Source organism: Excalfactoria chinensis, chromosome 7 (assembly GCF_039878825.1).
Source record: "Excalfactoria chinensis isolate bCotChi1 chromosome 7, bCotChi1.hap2, whole genome shotgun sequence".
NCBI classification, from domain to species: domain Eukaryota; kingdom Metazoa; phylum Chordata; class Aves; order Galliformes; family Phasianidae; genus Excalfactoria; species Excalfactoria chinensis.
The window spans coordinates 8,514,756-8,531,644 of NC_092831.1; the positions used below are offsets into that span (position 1 = coordinate 8,514,756).

At 41.8% G+C, this 16,889-nt stretch overlaps 1 protein-coding gene across 9 annotated transcripts in view; it reads right to left on the minus strand.

Annotated features, from left to right (window-relative positions):
- Positions 1–16,889, minus strand: part of KALRN (kalirin RhoGEF kinase) — a 435,213-nt gene that overhangs the window by 196,576 nt on the left and 221,748 nt on the right. For all 9 annotated transcript variants that reach the window (XM_072341566.1, XM_072341563.1, XM_072341565.1 and 6 more), the window contains one exon: positions 14,508–14,738. In XM_072341566.1, the coding sequence (XP_072197667.1) occupies positions 14,508–14,738 (231 nt within the window). The remainder of the gene's footprint in view (positions 1–14,507; positions 14,739–16,889) is intronic.

Consider the following 16,889-nt stretch of genomic DNA (forward strand, 5'->3'; position numbering starts at 1 on the left):
AGGGGTTTGAAAGTTAATAGGGCAAGTGAAGATATCCTGAATATGTTTCATATTGCTATGGCCTGAGCACCAACAAGACTACTCTTAACTTTTCTAACACTCTAGTTACTTGCTGCTTCATGTTATTATAAAACCATGACACCTAGTTTGCAATGGTGTTGTTTTTCTACCTCTATCCCTCTCTCACCCCAAAGAGCTTTCACATTAGCGTAGAACTGTGCAACAGTCATAAATATTCTCACCTGCTCCCATGGTTGTCCATGCATGGCTGCTCACTTTAGGGAGTGAGCAGGGTCCCCACACAGCTGCTTCAGCTTCAGTCCTTTCACAGGTTTACATTGCAAAAGTAACTGTCACTGCTTTCTAGAGATGGCCATTATGCATTTATAAAGATTACCCAAAGCTTTTTCACATCTATAACCATACTCTGATAGTTTAAAATTGATGAGTATTTGGAGAAGTGAGAATGCAGTGTGTTCTGGGGGTTGGAACTAGATGGCCTTGGAGGTCCCTTCCAACCCAAGCCATTCTATGAAATGATATGTGTGATCTATGCAGAGGAGACAGTTGATCCCAGTCCTAATAGTTAAGGAGGTACAGTGTTTATCACATGCCTCTTGGGAACTGCACATTCATTTCAGGGCTCTGGCAGAGCTGGCTGGGTGTATTTTGAGAGGAGTACTTGCCCACTTCCTCTGGTGACCAATTGAGGTCACACAGCCTTCACTAAATGCGGTCACCTACACTGCAAGTACTCCAAAAGGGAGTGGAAATACACATCCCTCTTACCCTGAGGAAGGTCTTTGTTCAACTTTACATAGCTTTCCTTTGGTAAAGTTCCCATTCATCAAATGCATCCCACTTATCTTTCATTTTCTTGATTAAATGTTTTACTTGATAAAATTTGGCAACTGCCTCTCTAAAAACATTCCAAGTAACAGAACAATAGACAGACAAATGAAGAACTAATGTTTCTTCCTTGATGCCTGGCTTGTTGCTAATGTTCCCAGAACAATTTTTTAAGGAAAACAAAAAAGAATGAAAAAAAAAAAAATCATCAGGTTAAAAAAAAAACAAAACACACGTATTCTTTAAATGCTGAGATCCTTTTAGAGTTAGTTTTCAAAACTGTGTGTGGGTGGAGAGGCTATAAATAACGACATATGTGCATGTTCCTTCTGTGCAAGACACAGAAAATGTGCTCTGCATCAGCAGAGAACGATGCTGCTGTGCTCTGTGTGAGGCTTCTCGAGGCTGGTGCAATGCTGTGGGTGTTGCTCTTTGTGAGTCTTTTCCCCAGTGCTCAGAAAACATACCTGGCACTTTGCTGTAGCACGTTGAATCTGCAGTACAACTAATCAGATGCCAGTCTCCTATAAAGGGTAATGTACAGAAATATTTTCTTAGCACAGAGAGAAGGTTTTGGTTGTTGCTGTCTCTAGCACGCTTTGGAACACCAGTTCTTCTCCTAAATCTTCTCTCAATGGCTAATGCCCAGGCATCCATGTTTTACTCCACGTTTTATCCTCTCAGAACAATTTCACAGGGCATGACAACCAGGTCAGGCAGATCTGGGCCAAGCTACAGCCTTAAGTCTGGTCTGTTTGTTTAGATGCAGTCTGAGCTTTGTGAAAGAACAGTCCCGGATAGGCAGAGCCAGGCACTCCCCAGAGGAGAGGGCCCTAGAAGAAGCTCAGTCACAAGAGGGCATAGGAGATCTCACCAAGAGATTTGTCTAGACACAAATTCCTACAGCAGCTCTGCTGCTGGTCCCTACAGCTCTAAAGTGCCAACAGACAAAACAGCATCCTGATATCAGAAACCTTGCACGTTTTAAGTTCATAGTGCTTAGATGATGTCGTGACCATGAGCACGAGGGACTTCCTCAAATCCTCAATTATTTAACATCTTGTGGTACCTCTGCATCTAACCTCTCTGGCACCAAACCCACAGAAAATCAGTATTTGCAACCCTGATAGTAAGTTGAGACACCTGCAGGACACAGCTGATTTGGATTTTTGATAGGAAGCTCTGATTTATACCTCCCCAGTGTTGACAAAAGTCATGAAGGACAGTTATCATTACAACTAATTGCTCAGCTTGCCTCACTGTGGGGGAAAGCATCCAATTCTGAAGAGAAATGTTTGCAATTGAAAGAGTAGTGCTTTGTGTCTTGTAAAGTATCTTTATATATACTTGCTTCATTGATTGTTTTTCTTGGTGAGACTATCTGAAATGTAAGAGGTCCCCAAGAAGTACAGCAAGTACATAGGAGGGACCAAACGAGTGTTGTGAATTCTTCAGGAAAGTACATTGACCTTAATGTTGTAAACAGAGCACAGTTGGTTTTAACTCTGCCAGCAACAGCTGTGCCTACAGGCTTTGGGAGAGGAAACAAAACAGAACTAATAGAGAATGGACAAAGACTCAAAAAGCAGGACTGCGATCCACACTTCCATCCCTGCTCTTTTTACGGCCCCTTTCATTGCCTCAGTTCCCTTGTTTGTGAAACAGAGAAAGAAATCCACTGATGTAAAATACTTCGTCAGACTGAGATAATGACACAATTACTGCTACCGCTACCAATTCAGTGGGAGCCTCTAAAAGCTCAGGAGAACAAAACAAACCCTGAATGCATTTTCTACATGTTTTTCAGCTCCAGCTGTAACCAGAGCATAAATGTAAGTGTAGGCATAAGCGAAACTGTATAATGGTGAGCAGGTAGGCATCTATCTTGGGTAACAGCTCATCTACTCAACAGAATAGAAGCAAACTACGTGGCTGGCTTATAATTTCAGTGCTCTGGGTCACTGTTTGGAACTGCTATCACTGTTCTTCACAGAAATTACTAATTTAGATGTGAACTAAGAGAGCGCTATCTACCTCCTGATAGCATCAACCCAACTAAACTATTCCTAGTTTAAATAAGACGTCTAAAGGCAATTAACAATTAGAAAGAACTGATAAAGCAAGGAAGAGCTTTACAACAGAGTAATCTTTAATGCAAGCATTATGCTGCAGGCCCAATGGCGACACTCCTCACTGCACTGAGTGTCTGTTTCACCATGGGGAAAAATGCTGATTGACCAGAATACTGAATGAAGCACTGCTTTGGGTTACTGTTGGGAACAAATTATTTAATCACCTTCATTTAACAAGGCTTATAATCACAGCACGTAGCAAGACAGTTTTAGTAAGGGAACAAACGTCAGCAGGAGCAAAGGGATCTCAGTATGTAGTAACAGAAAAGTTCAACAGGTAGTACAGCACTGCAGAACTCTCAAATACCCCTGACAGGGTCAGAGCTCCTTGAGCCCCCTGAGCATCAGGCCAGCCCCTATGGGCCTCTGGTCTGATTTGAGACTACAGGCCAAATATAACAGGGCAAGCCCATGGGGGAGAAAGAAATATCAGAGGTCAAGGATGAAAGAGAGTGCCCTTTAGGCCAAGAGTGGCTGTTCTTCATCCTGGCAGTTCCCAGCTATCAGGGGCACAAAAGACAGAGCAGAACTAAAACAAAAAGCCCTGGCTGTGTGCATGGCTGTGTAACCTACCCATAACCATATGGCTGATTTCTTCTACAGGTCAAAGCAGAACTGGATCTCCCAAGGGTTTTGAAGGGTGAAGGGCCAGTGACCTTACAGATGGATCAAAGGAGGCCATGGATAAGACAGTGAGGATCTGTTTGGGGGGAGGCAAACAAATGGATGCTGGGTCCTCAGTCTCCTGACTGCCTGGTTGAGATGATATAAAAATAAACCAGGATATATGCACCATCAGGACCATACTTAGGAAAAGTCCTTTCATCGAGGAGCAACCTTGAGAGAAGAGAAGCCACGTAAAGGAATCCAGGAATGAGACTCGTAGGCGGTGTGAAGGACAGTGAGACAGTGACATTCCTTGACAGCGCCATTTCATAATGATAAATTTTCTTTCCCCACAACTGAAGTTTTCTGTGAAAAATCTTTTTTTCTTACTTTTTTTATTCTCCCTCCTGGCTTTATGGCTTCCAGCATATGGCAGCTGATAACCTGACCTTCCCACCCTTCTGGATTCCTGGCAACTCACACACTCTGAAAAACCTGAGGCAGCAACCAAGCGTGAGCAACACCCCAAATACAGCTTTGATTCTTTTTTTAGAGTTACTTTTTGCTGTAGGAAAAAGAAAAAAGAACAACAAAAAAAAAGGTTTGTTTTGTGATTTTTTTTTTTTCTTCTAAGTTTTCATCCTGATTTGGGAAGGAAAACTATCTCAAGGTCAAAATGTTTGTGTGTGACTAAAGCCAAAAATAAAAGTAATTTTCTCCATCCCTCAACACACATCCCATCCAAAAACTCCAAAGGCAGGAAAGAAACAAGTAAAGAACTATCAGACCAAAGGGAGGAGAAATATAAAAGACCCGCGGACAGGCCTGAAATGTGTTTGTTTTACATGATTCCACACTTGAAGGACATTTTTCTTAAAAGGGAATCATAGCGTAACATAAAAGAATGCTTACAGTTGTAATAGTATGCAGGAGTTTGAGTCAACAGCTCTGTCTAAAAGTGCCTGGGGGTCACCCCAGCCTAGGCAATAGCTTCCAGAACCGTAATCCAAAGATCACAACTTTAAAAAACAAACAAGAGGTTTTGTTTTAAGAGTTCTCTGTGAGGAATATGAAACAAAAGAATCATAGAATCATAGAATCATAGAATTACTCAGGTTGGAAAAGACCTTGAAGATCATCAAGTCCAACCGCAGCCTAACCAGTAGCCTATCTCTTAAAAAACAACCACAAAACAATACCACAACAACAAACCTCTTCTAAGTCATATCCCTGAGTACCACATCCAAGCGGCTCTTAAACACATCCAGGGATGGCGATTCAACCACCTCCTTGGGGAGCCCATTCCAGTACCTAACCACCCTTTCTGTAAAGAAGTTCTTTCTAATATCCAACCTAAACTTGCCCTGGCGCAACTTGAGGCCATTTCCCCTCGTCCTGTCACAAGTCAGTAGTGAGAATAGACCTGCCCCACTCTCACTGTAAGAACCTTTCAGGTACTGGAAGACAGCAATAAGGTCTCCCCTCAGCCTCCTCTTCCTCAGACTAAACAGCCCCAGCTTCCTTAGTCTCTCCTCATAGGGCTGATTCTCCAAGCCCTTAACAAGCCTCGTTGCCCTTCTCTGGACCTGCTCCAGTACCTCCATGTCCTTCTTGTGCTGAGGTGCCCAAAACTGGACACAGTACTCGAGGTGAGGCCTCACCAATGCTGAGTACAGGGGCAGGATGACTTCCTTAGTCCTGCTCACCACACCATTCCTGATACAAGCCAGGATGCCATTGGCCTTCTTGGCCACCTGGGCACACTGCTGGCTCATATTCAGCCGACTGTCCATCAGCACACCAAGGTCCCTTTCCGTCTGGGAGCTTTCCAGCCACACCTCCCCAAGCCTGTAGGATTGCCTGGGGTTGTTATGACCAAAATGCAGGACCCGACACTTGGCCCTGTTGAAACTCATTCCATTAACCTTGGCCCATCGATCAAGTCTATCCAGTCTATTCTAACAAGAAGTTGCTTAAAAGCTTCCTCTGAGCTAAAACACTGCGTTCTGTCTTTAAATGGTACACAACCTGTCTTCCAAGGACAGAAATACCAGAATCTTTCAGTCACGTTAGGTAGGGAAGCTGCTGAAGCAAGGCACAGCAACATAGTGAAGGGTGTGTGGTTCAGTCTGGATAAGAGGAGGATTAGGAGAAACTTTATCATTCTTTACAGAGCCCTGAACAGAGGTTGTGGTGAGGTGGAGGTCTCCCAGGTAACAGCAATAGGATGAAAAGTGATGGCCTTAAGTTGTGCCAGGGAAGTTCAGGATGGATATTAGGAAAATTCTCTTCTCACAAGGAGTGGTGATGCACTGGCACAGGCTGCCCAGGGAGGTGGTGGAGTCACTGTCCCTGGAGGTGTTCAAGGGTGTATGTGGCACTGAGGGAGACAGTGTAGAGTAGTCATAGGCATAGGCTGATGGCTGGACTAGATGAACTTAAGTAGTCTTTCCAACCTATGATCATTGATTATATGAAACAGAGAGGCTAACAGGGCAAAGAGCTCTGAGCACAGCTGTATGGGGCAGAGCAAGGGGAAGCAGTTTGTGCCATGGGTAAGGTAGAGCTACTGGAAGGAGTGGGATTTAGGTAGTAGGAATGACTAAGTTGGAGAGGAGCAGCTAGCAGAGACAGGTCCTGGTGCCAGATCTGCTCAGCCTACATCAGGCCTTGCTACCCAGTAATTCTTTATAATCTCAAATCATGAGCACAGTTCATTGCCAGAGGCAGAAAGTAACTAGCTGGCTGAACAGCTGCTCCATGCAGGAAAACACAGTTAAGGTTATGCTTTAGGAACCACCTATCATTACTCTCTTTCTTGTCTGGCTGAATTTATTTATTTTTTTAACTCACAAATGAAAATACCTTTTGTTGGCCATCAGTCAAAAGCAACATGAAAGAGGATCGATCACTTTGAGTGACAGGCTGGATCATGAAAGAGATGGGAGACTATGTGAGGAGGGAAGATCACAGGAAACAAACGGAGTAGAAAAGAATGCCTAGCCCAAAATAGCATATTTACTTCTTAGCATAACAGACCCTTATTTCATTTTTACATAGTCCAAATAAATCCTGTAAGAGAGTCTCATAAGGGGTAAACCTGGAGAAGCAATGACTTTGAAGATTTAGGAAAGGGATTTGTGAATCAGACATCCTGACATGAGGAGCTCTAGCCACAAAGCTTTCAGTGACCTTTGGCAAGTCGCTTAACGTCAACCTTTGAGAAGACCCATAATCCTGAGATGAAAGAAACCACAATAAGCAAGAAGTACTAGGAGTACTACTGTTATTGTTACTTCTTAAAGACGCAGGGGAAAAAGCCTCTTGCATTCCAGCTTACATTTATTCAGAGACCTTATTTTTCTCTCTGTCCTTAATGACAATATCCAGAGACATTTTTCTCAGTGTCCTTAGTGACAATTTCTCATTCTAAAAAAAAAAAAACCAAAACAAAACATATTTCTGGAGAAAATTCTCATTCCCTTTTTTCACCACTGCAGCCCTACTATTTTTGTGGCCCTAATCAGTAACAGACAAGTCTGATTCTTTCTCCTCTTTTGCTATGAGAATGAAAGCCAACAATGCCTTTCAAAAACAATAAACATTGTATTTTCAGGGATGCTGACATGCAAACAATCCTTGGATAGAAATAAACAGAGGATACACTATATAAGGAGGACAATTCTGCTTAAGAGTAAAACCAGCACATTTTAGCACTAGGGCTGGCTTTTCAAGTTTGCTGTGGAGAGGCTCCTGGATCAGAAAGGCACTAAGATGCCTAGAATGTTGTGCTCAGAATCATACAGGATTGGGCTCCTGCATTTGAATCCATCTCACCCAACACCAGGCAGTACATCTGAGCAGCCTACCTTCTCATTATTTTCCCTAACAGTGACATTAAGAGAGAGAATTTTCCAACATACAATTCAGATCCTAGACAGACTGAGTCATTCTCTGAAGATGCCACTATCTCTCCACTACTATAAAAGGAGACTGTGCATTAGGATCCTGACTTGTACAATTCAGTTTCAATCTCGAAGACAGGCAGGATAAATGCAGAAAACAGATACTTCCCTCTACCTCTAAAGAGTCAACTGTATCATTCCGTCACCTTTTCCTCTTCTGCATACAACAAATGACAACCTTCTTCATTCCCTGTAAGACAGATTCAAAGACTACAGGAATGAGTTGGATTTCCAAGAGCTTTCAGAAGTCCTTCCCAGAGGTTCCTAAACTCTCAGTATGAATCCAAACATTTCCAGTTGAGAAAGAAGCAAAACAGACCCATCTATAACAATCGGGTCTTGAAGGAGAGACAGTACCCCAAACAAGAACACCTTTTGGAGCACAAAGGTGGTAGATTTTTTTTTTCCTCCAGTTCCTCTTCTCACTTCAGTAGGTTCAGAGATCAAGCTGGCTGGTTCAGATTTCTTCAGATCCCATTTCCCAAGACAGCTGTGGAGCTCATCAAAGCGTTCCTGCACTGCTCTTACATCAATACTAAGTAAACTTCAGTTAGTAACTGAAGCTGGCCCCTGAAGTTTGATATCCCTAGCACTGCTGCTCTGCGTGGAAATTAAAAAGTGATCATTATTATTTTTTAATCAGTGACTCTTTAAAAGCACAAAGAACAATTGTCTGCTCAGCTTAATAACTATAGAGGAGGGAAGATAAAAGGTTGATTCCAGATAATTTCAAGTTACACTTTAAATCAAATTATGCAGAGGATATAGTACTGTTAATCAACAAGCCTTAAGGAATTTCCTGAATAAATATCATTAAATGAAAATATAATAATTTAAACCTATAGTTCTTTGTGAAGACTTTTAGCACAAGAAGTACAAGATAATAATGATCTGTATTTAAAAAGGATTGTCAGAAGCTCAGAACAGAGCTCTCTCTCTCTCTCTGATTTTAGTTTGAAGTATTTAAAGTGATTAACTTCTTAGGCTGGTAGCCTGAGACAGCACTGAGGTGTTCACACAGCAGACACTGATCAGTGGTAAAAGGGGGTAAAAGTCTGACTACCAGGGCAGAAACATGAACTATTAAATCATTGCGTACTATCTGCAGGATGCTAATCAACACAAACATAACACCATTTTACTTTCAAATCACTGTCAGTGTTGGTTGTCTGTCAGTGCTCTTCAGAAGATGAGTGGGGCCACAGATCCCATCACTGCTTAGACTTGAGCTCCTAGTGACTGAAAAGGTGCCAATTCCTCTGGCAGGAATAAAAGAACAAAATGAAAATTGCTCTAAAGAAGCAGTTGCCAAGATGCTTTATTGCATGATCAGTGACAAAGAGGGGATGGAAACAAACAAACAAACACCCTTTCACTTCAGTCTTACTGTCCTTTACTGCATCAGTAATAAGCCAGGCACCAAGTGAGACGCTGTTAGGCACAAAAGGCAGGTTTGCAAGTTTACTAAGTTAGCCACATAGGCAGAAGCTTTACTGCCAACTATCAGAACTCTATAGTGAAATCTTCATATCAGACAATTATCCAGGTGTGAACACTCCGGTCTCAACCCTTGCTGGGATGACAGTGTTATTCAGCTTAAAAACAGAGGTATTTGTCCCCTCAGTCATGGATAAACGTTTGTTTTCTCCCCTGTTATTTCCCCATTGAGATAAGGTTGCCAAATAGTTTTGCCACTACTGACTCCTGAATACCTTTCCCATTAATATTTTAAGACAACACAATCAGAGTTAAAACCTCTACTAACTATCAGTACCTCTTCAGCCATACTAGTGGGTAATAGTAAGGGTCCACATACCTTCCACACTTTGAGAAAGTACACCAGTAATGCTTTGACAATTAAAGCACAAAAGTGACAAATATTAAGTACATTTCATTACCTGACGAATTTACCAAAGGAGCTGTGAAAATTATCTGGAATGCTTTGAATTTTAATGTTTTAATTACTTATCTGTCAGTGGTAGCCATTTGTGGGCTAAATCCACTCAGATGGCGCACAGATCACATGTATTTCTGCAGAGTCCTGTGGCTGAAATCACATGGTTGAAAATATAATCTTGATTTGATTATAACGTTCATTTCTTCTTTGTTACTTTTTGCAAATAAATCTCTTGTTTTACAAGACCCAGTGAAGGCACTTATTGTAAATAAAACATGAAAGGAGATAGTCAAATTTCTTGTGCCTCTCAAAGAAACTAGATGGAAACTAGAGAATCTTGGAGAACTCTCCATTCCCTTTTGAAGTAATCAAAACAACCAAGTGTATTCATGCATGTGTGGGAGATGTACAGAGCTAATCCCATACAATCTTGTGTGAAAGCAAAGTGAATCATGATCTGCCTCAAATACCCTAGCATTCTTCTGCAAATGGACTACACAGATCACGTGGATCATATGAATCGTTCACCATTCTGATAAGTCTATGGAGGCAGATAGATGTCAGCAGGACATTTTTCTCCATACAATTGATGTCAGGATCAGAGCACAATCTGGTTTCTCAGCCAGTAAAAGCCAGGCATGTTACAAGTTAAAGTGCTTGGTTATGAAGAGAGACAGCCTTTCCTCTGCAATACCTTGCAGTCTCCCACAGCAATGGCAGCTGGTAAATGTAACGGTATCAGTGTGGCCACATGGCCCTTTTATCCATCACCAGAGGCAGAGAACCACACAAGGGAGCAAAAAACTACGTTAATTAATTTCTCTGGGCACAAAGCCAACAAGATGTAGATCCACAAGTTTAGAGAAAACCAGGTGAACTTGACACTGGTCTGACATGACCGTTTTTAGTAGCAAAAAGGATATGAGCCATCATTACAGCTGTGATGGCAAAAGTCCTAGCCTTCTCATTAAGTAGTTACCCACTTGCTAGTAGGGGTTTATAAGTGACTGACATCTTGTGGTTTGCCACTGGTGTTCAGTGGGCACAAGCAGGCTGTTTCATTTTCTCAGCCCAAGGCATTGTAAAAGCCAAAAAAACATCATCAGCAGACAGGGCCTCCCCATCCACCTATTTCTCAGCTCCTCCTTTACAGGCAGAAATCACAACCAAAGCAATGCAAGGAGTGACCCTGGTGTGAATCTATAGAGAAAAAGGCTGGTCAGGCTGAGTGTTGGCGTGCATGCACAGATGGATGCAAAGATTGAGAATGTACATGAGAAGGAATGAAGCCTGCAGAACGAGAGCTGAAGTTCAAGGCATGCACAGACCATTTCAATAATGCATCTGATGGGTCTCCATTTTCCTTCTACTTTAATAGAAGTATGCTGCAGGCTTTACAGCATCATTTGGGTGAGTTTATGAAGTGACAGAATTCAGACAAAATTCTTGTCCATGTTAAACCAAGGGGATAAGAGAAGGCAATGGGGTGAAGAACAATGCTATAAACTTACTTCAGCTATTTCTAAGGCAAAGGGAACATAATAAAAAAGGAGAGATGAAAATGGGGGAAAAAATTTAAAAAAAAATCAGGATGTAACAAGGCTAGGGAGGCAAAATTGGAGATGGCATGAGAATAATTCCAATTTTCAACAGGAATTGAAGTGGCGTAAATATGCTGGTAAGTAGACTGCAGTTAGAACACCAGAGAGTGACAAAAAGGAAGAGCTGCCATAAATGGGCCAAAAAGAAATATGTAACAATTACAGAATAACAGTATGAATGTCAAAGGGAATTTTCCCCTCCCTTGCAGGGCACAATCTCAGCACCTCCTCCCACTGCTGTGCTTAAGAGATCAAAGAGCAAAGCTCATCCCTATCTGAAATGATAGGGAACATCTAAAAAGCAACTGAAGCAATTAAGTGTTTAACACACTTAGCAGTCTCACATTTTTTAATAACATCCCAAATGCCTTTGGTGTTAAAAGAGTTGCTAGTTTGTTAATACCTGCATAGAGCCTCTGAACTGCTCACAAATCACCTCCTCTCCCTGTTGTGTGTATGGTGCTGTTTCCCATGAATGCTGAAATGAAGTTTCACCCCATTTATTCTCTTCTTTAAAATGCTATATATTTATAACACATTGTTCCTAGCATACAATTACTTGCCTTCATTCACTTGTGAAAATTGATCTCACTGTATTAAAATATAGATTTAATAGCAAATCTTCAAAAACATCTGGTGGTGCTTGGTAGCAATTAATGACATTTTTGGCAATCCACTGTGTTTATTTAAACTTTTTTTTCCTCTACAGTACAACTTCTATTTTGGTTATGGAATGACTGCAAGGATGCCTGACTTTTTAATCTCACAATACAAGCAACTCTTCTTTCTTTTAAGTCATAGTTTTCAGTACTTTGTCCAGTTCAAACTTAAACCAAACTAGATTATTTCCTTGCCAGTAGGAAACTATCCCAGATCACTGCCATGACCTGCCAGCAATGCATACAGTGCATACTCTGGTCTTGTAAATGGCATAGAAGATACTGAGGATGAAGCAGTGGAGACACAGCTCTGGATGCGTTCAAGAAACATGGAGATGCAGCACCGAAGGGCACGTGTTGGACTAGATGATCTTAATGCTCCTTTCCAAACTGAGTGAATAAATCCCATTAACAAGTTTAACCCTTAGATTCAGCCCAAAAGAAACACATTTCACCTACATAAAGCTTTACATCCAGCTAGCCAGTTTTGCAAGATCTCCCTATGAAAACCTGGTGAAGTTGCAGTATGATAGGACACTTAATTTTGAGCTGGGTGGACAGGGAAGAGGATAGTCTTCCTTTAATAAACTATACTGTATAACTACTGGTCTAGAAGACAGCAAACTCACAAACGCAGGACTCTCCTGTTAGGATTTGTTCTTCCACATCCTTTTTTCAGTGATATTTAAATGCAGAAGCAGCTAGGCACCTTTATATTACTAAATTCTGACAAGGCAGCAAATGACTATGGGTAAGTGTTACTTATGGCTAGTGACCACTTGTTAATTGACAGCTACATCTGCAAACCAATGTGTATTTCACAAAGCAAGCATAATAGAAATTGCACATAGGAGGTGATTACTAAAACAAACAAAGAAAAGCCCAACATACTCAGAGACATCTTCCTCCTCCTCACAGAATCTCTACTTCATATTTTGGTTCAGCTAATAATTTCATTGATGAGTTACAAAGCATTTATCTTTAATAGTACAGCTGTTTGGTGAATAGAGTGACTCATCTCTTCCTCTCTATTTTCTAAGTAGGGTGAAGAGATGTGTTTCTGTCCCAACACACACATCTGTCATCAAGTTGTTGCTTCCCTAATAGCTAAACATTAAGAGAAAAACTTGGAAAGACTGCTGCCAACAGAACACATACAGAGAGTGATGCTCTCTAAAGTGACTGTACTTCACTGACACTTACTACTTGCTTCTCTCCCTTCAAAAAAAGAGTAGCATTACACATAGAATACATTATTCCTTTTGAAACCAGCGACAAAGAGACATTGCCCTGCATAAGTGGGAATTTAAATCCCACGTGGGTTTCTTGAGCGAACTGCGTAAGCATTTCTATTCATTTCAAAAGATGTAAGAAAGAAAGTTTGGATGGAATGATTGAACAAAAGTATAAATCATGCTAAGAGATGAAGAACACCTAAGCTAATAAATGATTCTTATCAACATTATATATTACAACTGGAAAAACATCTAAAGATATCAGGATTTACGACACTTTGTTCTTAGATTTTAACCCCAAAAATCATACTAAAAAAAATATTTGAAAACACATATAGTTTGTAGAGAGTATTCTAGTTGATGTGCTCTACTTAATATATGGCTTATGAGTTTAATTACCAAGAAACATTTGCTGATGCGTAATAAAAGTGAAATTGCTTAAATAAAACGTCTGTTACATAAAATCTCAGTCTAAGTTATATATACAGCATGAATATTTGTGTGGTCTCAGACTGAGCAGGTAGAAGTCCCCCAAGATTCAAGTCTACTGAATCAATGGTCACACACATTTGCAAGGGATATCTACAGCCACAGATCTGCCTGTGCTGGTGCACTTCAGCCATGGCCACAAACACACACACTGCATACAAGTTGCCCGTCTCTCCCCTCCTTGCTGGTTCTTGTCTACTCTGCATGTGACAGCTCTGTTGCTCTCTCTCCCTTGTGTTTCCCTGGGAGGAAAGCAAAGACATAAGGAACCCCAGGGACGTTAGAATGCTCCATAAACACAATTAGATCGTTCAGCCTCTTCATTTAAAGCAAGTACCATATTGCTACCAACATCTGTTTCAGGCTGTACAGGGGCCCATAAACAAACCACACCCTTCTGAACCAGCAGAGTCCTGTAGCATCTGTTGGCTGTGTTTGCATATTTAGCAGCTACAACAGTGGCATCTCATATGTACCATCAGTTACGCTGCTGTGTGTATTCAGATTGATTCCTTTGGAGACAAACGTTATTTACCTGCAGCCCTAGTTCTTAGAGGTGAGCCTGTATGGATTGAGCTATTTCTGTGCTATGGGTTCTGTACATTCAAGGGGTGCAGTTCTTTTGGGCCCACCAGATGGCAACACAGGTACCTGCCCTGCATAAATGGTAACAATGCAAAGATCATCCAAACACCACCGTTAGATCTGTATTAGTACTCCTTCCACACAAGAAGATGAAACACGCCACTGTTCAATTGCTTTTTACACTTGAAATCCTTCTTTTTCTATTAAACACTTTTCTAAGGAACAGTAAAGCACCTGCAGCCAACTGCTCACTTGTTAAAAATTAACCACTGAAAATGGTGTCACATTCCTGTAGGGAACAGACTGATCAATAATCAGCAGACTGACTGATGGCTCCCAATGTGAAACTGAGAGGTACATCAGTATTTAGCACAGGTAGAGCAATGTGTATAGTCTGGCTAGTGGCAATACCCTCCAGATAAGTCACCAAACTACCTCTACAGCTGCAAAGAAAGCATCATTCTTTATCTCCTTTAATAACAGCATTACCTGCTGAACATCCTGCTGGAAAACACAGAGCTGCAGCCTTTGGTGCAGCCGGACCTTTCGGTGCTGCCAGATGCTCTCCAGGCGCCGCTGGTGATGCAGGACCTCATGTACCACGTCCAGTACCTGATGCACAGCCTTGGAGTAGTTTGCAGTAGCAGTGAGGGATTCTGAATTCCCAGGGCTCAAGGGACGCTGCAGGACATCCAGCAATGCTTTTCCATCTTGGCTCACCTGAGTGAAGAAACAAGTCTCTTTCACTGAGCTGATATTTTAACATTCAAGAACTGAGAAAGAACAACCTCGCTGCTTCTGTGTCTCTTCCTTATTTTAGGCACAAAAGAAGAAAGCCCTCATTACATCTCTATTTGACTTGTACTTGCACATGTAGCACTGCCTTTGCTTCCTCATGGGCCTGCTGTGTCACTCAGCAGCAGCAGCACAGGTACCTCTCTGCTGGGACTGTACAGACACGGCGATCCCAAGATGTTACATTCTGACACACAGGCACTGAGAACTCCTGAGATGCACCAGCTGATGACAGGTGGCATTTGCAATAGGGGCCTATTTACGTGAGGAGGTGGCATTTTAAGAAAGCCACAGATGGCAGAGTCATTCATATTCAGTATGATAAAGGAGAGTCCTTCCATCTTAGGATTCCTAAGTAGGAATGTACCTTCTGAGGTGTGACATTCCAATTCTGTATCTCATTCAGTGGCAGTGAAAAATAAATGAGGATAGGATGGTGACTTTTCTGTTCCCCAGGAGCGCTCAGAGGCATCTGTAGCTTCCAGTTTCAATGGGCTACACAGCCTGTAGGCAAATGGAAACTCCTCTGCACATGCGCAACCTTTTTCTGTGCATATTGAAAAACATTTGCAGATGCAAAGGCATTTGTGCACTAAAAAAAAAAAAAATAGAATGCTATCAGAATGCTAAAAACAAGTCAACCAAACAAAAACACCCTTAACTAGTGTATACTTACATAGGTTCTCTAAAAAACATCACCTTGAAATGCTGCTGTGGATTGCAAACTTGAAATATTTTGTTCAACAGAACCATTTCCTAAAGACACAACTGGAATCCCTGTCTTTTCTCAGCCCACTCTCCTCCTTTCCCTCAGAAACAAACTGCAGAGAAGTGAGGTTACCTGGAAATGTGCTTTTATTTTTATGCAACCACAGCCACCAACCTTGCTAGAGAATGGTTTGAAGAATGCTTTCCATCCAGCCTGAATATCGATCATTAGCAAAGTTCAAACATGTCTCAAGGATTTTCAAGTCTCATTTATCTCCATATGATGAGTGACTCATTCAAATGCAGCAAATGCCCAAGAATCCCAAACCTGAGTCTTTTGGCAAGCCATGCCACACCCCAGGCTGTCAGAGCAGTAGATGTGTGGTGCAATTGCAGAGAAATGAAGAGAACCTGTGAGAATTATACTGGCAGAACTGGGAGTCAATTCTCATCACACTAGGTGACTATTAGGTGGGCTTACGCAGATCCTTGGAAACTTTATTTCTTTTTAAATATTCAGGGTAATTTGCAATTAGATCAGGAAATAAATGGAGTGCCTGCAGGGAGAGGTTTTCCATTCTCAGATTTGGTTGCTGCCAAAAAGCAGCTGGAGCAAACTGCACAGGCTGAAGCCTGCTGGGGTCACAGAGGGAGCAGTCACAGCCATAGCAGTGCACAGTGGGAATATGGGGGGGGATTTTAGCAGTGAACACTGAGGCACAGGTGTTTCCTTGGCAACCTGGTGGAGGTGGCAATGGCTGCTAGGCAGGAAGCAGCAGCATCTAGGCAGGGAAGGAGGCACGGCAGGTTGCATCCTATTTTATCTGCAAGAAGATAATTAGCAGCAATCCAGTCACTGGGAATAGGAAACCAAGGCCATGCACACGTGTGAGCAGCTTATTAGACCAGAAACTCACTCTTACCACTAACTTCACTGCGTGAATTTACTACAGTCCTGACCCCACCATTTGGATTTCAGTTGGCCCAAACCTATCCCATCAAGTACTTGTTCCTGTTGTCTGAAGAGCCTCAGAGATTACCAGTTAACATCCTTCCCTGACAGGCAACCTTGCAGTCATTGTCTGCACAGCCAGAGATAAACACCACATATCAAGTGCCCAAGTTGTACTGCTAATAATTATTAACATATAGGAGAGGCAATTAGAAACATTCTCCTGCTCTGTAGCTTACAATCTTGTCCTGTCACGCGGAAGATAATCTACAGTAAACGTATATCAAGCAACATGGTGATAAACAACCAATGATGCTCAATATTTCCAAAGGCTTCATACATATTCCATGACTTCACACCTTCTACATTTTACAGAAAGGAAGGGAACAGCTTCACAAATGGAGGAACTCTCTCTG